The sequence below is a fragment of the Pinus tabuliformis genome, chromosome 2_2 (assembly GCF_031772625.1).
Source record: "Pinus tabuliformis cultivar Carrire ecotype Pingquan chromosome 2_2, CPIR1, whole genome shotgun sequence".
Lineage (NCBI taxonomy): Eukaryota > Viridiplantae > Streptophyta > Pinopsida > Pinales > Pinaceae > Pinus > Pinus tabuliformis.
The window spans coordinates 1,180,272,220-1,180,280,407 of record NC_142300.1 but is presented as its reverse complement, the minus strand read 5'-3'; the positions used below and the strand labels follow the sequence as shown (position 1 = coordinate 1,180,280,407).

The window sequence follows — 8,188 nt, the reverse complement described above, 5'->3', positions numbered from 1 at the left end:
TTTTTTAAGGAAGCATGTTAATATTTTTCAATTGAAAATATTATAGAAAATAAATTCAATAAATTGTAATATAAATATATATGTATAGTACACATTTAGCACATTCTTATATAATATTTATGTTTACAAGATTTCGTAGATCTTTTCGAAATGGTATATGGTATTGTCAATGGGACACCGTCATCTCATTCTCAATGAAGCATTCGACTATTTATGCTTAAAAATAAAATAAGTGTACCAACAGCTTAAGATAAAAGATACATAATAACCATAAATATTTTGGAAATTCCATTTATTTTCTGCGAAGTCACAGAATTCCCGATGGACACAGAAATAATTTTGAAGAAATACAAGTAATTTTTAGCAAATTTCAGGAAGCCGTTATAGTTTGTCAGATTCTCTGAGAGTTGACACTGTTCATATTTCTGATCTAACTGGTTCAGTGCTCGTGGTCCCAATATAATCGACCAAACGTTGCATGTTAATCCAAGAGGATCCTCCTTCACTTGTTGCTTGCCTTATAGTTACTCTAATTTCTTTACTCTTCCTCCTCATCTCTTCCCCTTCTTTGCTTCCCACCAGAAGTTTGACAGCTCCTGAAATCTCTCCCCGCTCTATCACTCCATCGTCCCTACACGTCTCTAACCTTAATCCAATCTTCCACTGGTTAACCACGAGCATTCTATGGGTGTACTGATCAGTCGCCTGTGGAAAAACCAACATGGGAACCCCCAAACTCAGGCTCTCCAACGTTGAATTCCACCCCCCGTGGGTGAAGAAACCCCCAACAGAAGGATGAGATAAAACTGACAATTGAGTACACCACGGAATCACCAGAGCTTGATTTTTGGTTTTCTCCAAAAACCCCTCTGGTAGAACGTCGCCATCATCATCAGAACCTAACATGCCTGGACGGACTACCCACAGGAAATTCTGCCCACTTTCCAATAAACCCATCGCTATCTCTTCCACTTGAATTTTGGACATGCGAGCTAGGCTTCCAAAGGAAACGTAGAGAACAGAAGATCTCGCCTTCGAATCCAGCCACTGCGAACAATCCTTTTCCTCCCACAGACTTAATGACGTGGAATTCACAGAAACCTCCTTATGCTTGCACTCGGATTCCAGATAAACTGATGGAAGAAACGGACCGAGTGAGCAGATTGGAGCTGCTGTTTCTTGAACTGCATCGCTTGCTTCTCTTTCCAGTTCGTACACTGTATTTCCGATAATCCACTCTGTCTCTTCTAGTAAAGAGAGCTGTTCCACAACAAGTCTATGGAGTACACTCGAGGCATCGCCCGTCTGGATATCTTGGGGCAGATCTTCGGGCTGCAATGGAGGAAGACCCGGAATGTAGTCAATTATGTCCTTGGGATCTGTAAAGAAAAAGACATTGCTCGTTATATTTCAAAATACCTAAATCTATCTTTCAATTCAGAAGGGAGGAGAATGAGTGCACCTTCTTTTCTAGGCGGAAAGTGACAGTTGGAAATAATCATGGAGATATGTCTGTAGATGGTATATACACTGACAGACTGCGACCAGAATGCGATGAAAGGAAGCTCTAATTTCTTGGCGACATGAAAGGCCCAAGTAAGAAAGGAGCTGCTGATAATACACGAGAACGGGGGCTTGCCCGCTTTTGCATTGAGGTGACTTTGTATCAGACCTTCCGCAGAGTCTCTCATTTCGTTCCTTATACATCGGTGAAACTCCGAAGAATTGGTCGCTCGGTCAAAATCCAGCGGTAGACCGTCTGAAACCTGTGAGAAACGAATGTTTGAATTCGGACCAACTAAATTCCAGTCGTGATAACTGCGGGCTTTCATCATTTTGGAATGATTGCATTCGGTGTTGATGAAGGTGACGAGAATGCCTTTGGAAGAAAGCATCTGAGAGAGGTGTATCAAGGGATTTATGTGGCCCTGAACTGGGTATGGTATAACCAAAACATGGGGAGCCATAGATAACAGTTAGCTCTTTGCTCGTGAAATTACGACAGGGAAGTGCGCGCACTCTCCCTTCTCGGACGAAGTCTTTTGAAGAGTAGGTAGAAATATCTCTCACGTTGTAATGCTTAAGCCAACTAGAAGTTTAGGAATCTCGTCCTTCATGTGTAATGAATGATACTTATCTTTATGATGTCATTGCGTACGCAAATGAAACGCAGATGCACGATTTGATTCACTCCAGCCTCCATCTATTTGCTGCTATTCTGAGAAGGATATGAAATCACATGCAGGGTTGGAATTTAAAACACAACTTTTTTTAAAATTCGATGGTGTCATCTTCAAAGTTTCTGTAATTTATTCTAATAATTTTGTCCTTATCACATGTGAAGAACATTGTACACATGTGCATCTCTATGATTAATGATTAACCCTATATAGTGCATAAAGCTGAGGGTTTACCCAAGAAAAAAAATAGTATCAAATTCTATCCTTCATCACATGTGAAGAGCATTGGTACACGTGCATGTCCATGATTAACCCTATGTAGTGCATGAAGTTGAGGGTTTACCATAGAAAAAAATTTGTTAGGAGGGGATTAGGAGGAGATTGTTACGCACGCTTAAATATTAAGGACCCTCTATCATGTAGTGAAACAATAATTAGCTTCTCTTTTCTCAACTGGTCTTTTCATTTGTCTGGTCCCTTCAGTATTATATTATTTTTTTAAAAAGACAAAGATAAAAGTACAACAAACAATTCAATAATTTATTATAGGATTGTTACGATTTGTTTACATAATCTGTAACTCGCCTTGAAATCGTAAATTGATTGACCACATCAACATACACATTTAATACAAATTCACTCGAAGGTAACCACAAACTATTTGGAAATTGGAATCTATCTCTCTCAACGTTAGAGAGGGCTCTCTTTGTTTCATCACTTAGATGTTAAGCTAGGTGTGAAGCTAAGTAGTTATGAGTTTTAAAGACATGATGGTAGAAAAGAAAAGGAATCCATTGGCCAATACGGTCAATAAAGTTGATGGTTTCCAGTGAGAGGAAAAGAGAAAGAGGGATCTTCTACAGGGAAAGGTAGCTAGTGTTTTTGGAGTTTTTTTGTTAAAATCGTTGTAGAAGGGTGATTGAAAGATAAATGGAAAATGAAATGAAGAGCATCAGAAAAAAGGATGAGTTCTAAATATCATTTTAGCATAAAACATATATGTTTAGCAAACTTAAACAGAGCATCATTTAGAGTCAATTCTGAGTCAATATATTTATTTTACTAAACAAGAAGACACATTTCAAAGCATGATATATAACATAAGGAACTTACAAAGTCAAGAACCACATCTCCAAAGCAACTAACACGGGAATTCCTGTAAAATTCAGCCTTTATCCTTTCATTCACTCGAAAATCAAGAAAATACAGTGCACACAGTGTTCTTCCTTCTCCAAATTGACCATCCCTTTGCTTAATTACAATTATATCATAAATAGACTAAAGAAAAATGTGATCCCGCCTCTAGGGACCGAATTCCTCAGTAGGCCTTTCTCTTTCTAGTTAGTTTAATGAAAATAGAACTGATTTCTTAAAACTAGGGACTATTTGACTAAATCCTTTTTAAGCTTATTTACATTAAATATTTAGTCCAAATCGAGCCTACGAGTCATTAGAAGCTTTATTACATTTACCAAGACCATAAAAACAAAATACAAGAGGATTTAACTTAGATAATTCGGTCAAATTGATGATTGTCTAGAAGCGTAGCGCTGATAGTGCACAACCTCCTAATTCTTCAGAAAGAAAAATTGTAGCAGGAAAGCATAGCGCTCCATGGTTAAAGTACCTCTGGTTAAGCTTTGGGTTTCTTGATGATTTCAACAAATTTGAATAGGCCTAGACATGGACAACTTCCTCCTTAAAAGATTTCTTCCTTCATATAAAGCCTCCAACTTTCACAATTTCATCTACAACCAAAATTGCAGCACTAGTGGAAAGGCATAACGTCATCTACTTTCATGGTTTAGAGTATAGTGAGGTCTCTGAACAAGGTTCAAGTGTTGATGATGATGTCGATACGATTTTTGATCCTATTGTAGACTCCTTTCAAACCCCCTTCCTCCAAAAATGCAAAACTTCCACCTTCGCATAAAAAACGCTAACCCTAATACTTGGCTAGGACTCAAAATTGTTGTGAGAGTTACTTCTTTTGAAAATGACTTTAGAATCCTAACTAAGTGTGTTTACAAGAGGGACTTCATGCAAAATATAAACATCTTTAATGTCAAACACATTAAGAAGCATACTTCTTAGTGAGTTGTACATTCAAAATCTGACACATCCAACTTGCTCAAAGGCAACTCTGATTATTGGGTCTGCATTGATGAATGTGAGGTATTGGGGTTTAAACCTATCAATGGAACCTCCCTTATGTCTCCTTCCCTCTAGAGTTAACATGGGTTTTTGCAGTAGCAGGATACTCTAGGATTTCTAAAATGGAATCTCAATGTAGGTTTATTTTATGCAGCAAGTAGGGTGGTAATTGTGATAAGGAGCTACAAAATAAGGTTGTGTAACAATTGAAAATGAGAAACCCTATGAAACAATTCAATCAACACAAATTACCTCTAAAAAACCCCCAAAACAACTATTGTCTACTTGGTCTCAATGGCTGAATTTAAAAAACAGAGGTGCAATGTTTGTCATTCTAATTGTTGCACCGGTAATGATGTCATGAATGATCAAGATTTGACACCCTAACTGACTCAAGATACTTTACAAATTTGTGCCCATGATGCCAAGGCATGACAACACGACCTTGCTAATGATCTTTGATGTAACTTGACCTTAGACCTACTTAACTTGACCCCTTGGGATATAAAATATGACTTTTGTAACTCTTCACACACTTTGCCATAATTACATTAAATAATGAAAAATTTATTCTAAATTGAGACTCATAGCATAATCTTCTACAAGATCATAGCCAAAATTTTATATATTTGTCAAATAATTTAAAAGATAAAACTTGTTTTTTAACTACTATGACTATAGGATACTAACAATTCCCATGTTAAAGTATCATGCTAATGGAGTCAATTCTTCTCAATGCCCTCAAGGTTAGGCTCTACTAATAAGGTTAGGCTCTGCTAATAAGTCATCAAGAAGTGATCCATTCGGTTGGATGTGTCCTGATATTTTCTTGGAAAATAATAATAATAATAATAATTTGGATAAACTTTTTTTATTAAAAGATATTGGCATATTCTTGTAGCCTCTTTTATATTAACTATGGAATTTCAAATATTAATTGCCATACATCTCTAGATTCATGTTTAACTTTTTGCAATTACTTAATACAATTATAAAATTACTATTGCAAATTATCAAATAACAAATGACATCATAAATATGTAACTTTATGAAACATATAGAAAATAAGATCTATTAATATATATCATTCACATTTATTAATATTATTGTTCTTATATAATTATAAAATATTTTTTATAATATTTGTAATATCTAACTAAATCATAAAATAGATAGATTTCATATTTGTATTTGTATTTTTTCTTTTAAATTTAAATTTTTAAATGGAATAAAAAACATAAACGCTCTATATTAAGATATTAAAAAAAAAAAAAACTATTATTTTTTTTTCAAGCTTGATAGGTCCTCCATTTATATTAAATTTAATCAGCAAGTTACAACCATCTGAGAGATTTGTTAGGTGGCCCCACCTTTCCCTGTGGAAAACCAAGTCTATTGGCCACCGAACAACATGGAATGCCATCCAAAACTGAAACAGTTTGATCCTTCCTATCCAAGCTATGGAAGACTGTATGTCCATATATATTTTCCTATTTAACCGCAAACTAACATAACTGTAATTACAACTAAAAGTAAATGCCATCCACATCAAAAACTAATACAAGAGACCTTGGTTCACTGATCTACATCCTCTATCGACACAGAATCCATTGGTGTTGGGTCTTTGACATTCGACCCCAGAAGCTCATCTGTTGGAAAGATGCAAGGAAAATGTTTCTCAATCTATTGGAGGTGACCATCTTGCTTCTACAACTGAAACATGATTTTCTAAAATTCCATTTTGTAGTGCTGGAATGTATGCACTGCGTCGGCCATGTTCTAGGCAATTTGTTCCAGGGCCTTACCTAGGACTCCTCTCATTGAGCAATAAAGGAAGAGGGTTTGTCTAAATTGTGTTATTATGTTGCAGTGTGACCATGATTCGGTACTAAGACCCGCCAATCCTTAGCTTCAATTTCCATGGAGCATGCATGCTTATTTAGGTTAGCCTCCCATTTTTATATAACCTACTGGATTTTCTCGTCGATGCCCTCGTGGTATGCTTCTACCACTTCATTGATAAAGTTCGTTGTCGACTTGTAGCATCTTAGCTTGCCTCCCAGATTACGGGGCTCCCATTCCTCATATTTTCCTCTGGCCTTTTGGCCTTTGCCTCAGCCGCGCGAAGCTGGGTTGTGTGTGCTTGGCGTTGCCCAGACTGTCTTTACTCGTTCCCGATAATATAATCTATGGCAGTGGAATCATTTCGACTAGTTGAGCCACCTGTTTGCAGGCTACCCGAGAATCGTTCCTTGCAATTTACATGTACACAGTCCACCTGACATGCATAAAAACTAGCCGAGTTGTTCACCATCCACATTAGGTTCATAAAAATTTCTAATTCGATTTCCAGAGACAACACTAACAAATTCAGACGCTGCATTATTATTACCAGGCTCCTATAGCCCCCATACATTGCCCCACCAATGCAAGAAATTAATCAGCTCTCCCTTAGCCCCACTTCACTCAGGCTCCCAACACCCATAAGGAGCGTTCCATGTTGGGTTTGCCTTGCTATGTTATAGAGTTGAGGCCACCATATCCTCCAGCGGTCCGTCATGGTGATGTATATGTCCCTATAACTTTCAACCACAACCCAAGGCCTTTCGGCCCAGAGTTCAGTGAGCCTCCAAATTGCAATGCCCCGCACCCTTCTCACCATATCTAGCTACCCTCCTAGCATGCATGGTGAGGAGGATCCCCCGGCAGGAAAGCCAAATGCCAAAACGTAGGGAAATGGTGGCACCTCCAGGGAAATTTCCGTTGCGAACCCTCGAACTCAACATTAAAAAAAACAAAGCAGGACTCAGACTTACATAACCCTGCTAACTTGTACCCTGCCAACCTAGGATTACCACCCTACATGAAAACCTTCAGAACCTCACTACCATTATGGAGACACAAATCCATCCTATCACCACCCTCCCACCTATAACTGTCACAGCTGCCCGATGTGACCTTTCCAACCTTGCCACACATGTGGAAGGTGTTGGGTTGACACTTTGAGGCTCTTACCATTAAATTACTTGATTTCATCGACCACCAAATATGCACCCTGATTGGGGGTTCTAATGCGATGTTCCTATACTGCTTAAGCTAGTGGCCTTATCCTGGATGTGGATTTCATCCAGTGACTTCAACCTCCCGTCTTCCTGTTGGGGGACCAGATCAGTTCCATGGGTTCGGTTTGATAATAGAATCCCCAATTTTCTAGGAATTTGGTAGCTCTATTTCCTTTCTCATTTACATGCTTTGTGATTATATAATCAAAATTCTTTATTAGCTCCCCCAGATCCTACACCAATCTAGCAGTCCTCCAACTGTGACTAAGCTTATCCCATTTCATCCCTTCGCTTAATTTCCTGAGGCTGTTGATTACAAGTTGGGAATCTCCCTCCAATACTATCCTTCTGTGACCCATAGTATTGGCAAGGATTAGGCCTTTCTGGGCTCCTGCAAAGTTTGGTTCAATGTTGCTTGTCTCCCTATAGTAATATGCATATATGAACCTAGTCTTCACTCTATGATCCCTAAATGATCCAAAATATTTTGCTTATAAATGTGTTAAAGAATTACATTCATAAATTGTAGCATAACATAGAAATTTAATGTGCACATGAGAGAAGAGGAGAAACACATAAAGCATGAAAAAAGACAACAAGACTTGATAACGAAGTTCGTCTGACTTGGACTACGTCTCTGGGCCCTACTCGATCAATGGGGAGGCTTTCATTCATTAAGTGGCATGAGAAAGAAGAGTACAAGCATGAATTACCAAAAAGGACTTTTATACCTCAATACTAAAAAATGGCAGAAAAGTGCAGAACTGTGATGGAGAAACAGACAGCTCCATT

The 8,188-nt window shown here is 37.9% G+C and overlaps 1 protein-coding gene across 1 annotated transcript; it reads right to left on the bottom strand.

Annotated features, from left to right (window-relative positions):
- Positions 1–273: 273 nt before the first annotated feature.
- Positions 274–2,127, bottom strand: LOC149197686 (UDP-glycosyltransferase 86A1-like). The gene is made up of 2 exons (XM_089403967.1): positions 1,463–2,127; positions 274–1,379 (listed from the first exon to the last, which is right to left on the bottom strand). Exons 1-2 carry the CDS (start codon positions 1,965–1,967, stop codon positions 418–420), a joined length of 1,467 nt encoding a protein of 488 aa, XP_089260093.1. The 5' UTR covers positions 1,968–2,127; the 3' UTR covers positions 274–417.
- Between the last annotated feature and the right edge of the window lie 6,061 nt (positions 2,128–8,188).

Bases quoted from the DNA above. Each gene is read 5' to 3' on its own strand.
- LOC149197686 (XM_089403967.1), bottom strand. From the start codon at position 1,967: ATGGCTCCCCATGTTTTGGTTATACCATACCCAGTTCAGGGCCACATA. The intron at 1,380-1,462 runs GTGCACTCATTC...TTTTCTTTACAG, and splicing joins CTTTCCGCCTAGAAAAGAAG to ATCCCAAGGACATAATTGAC.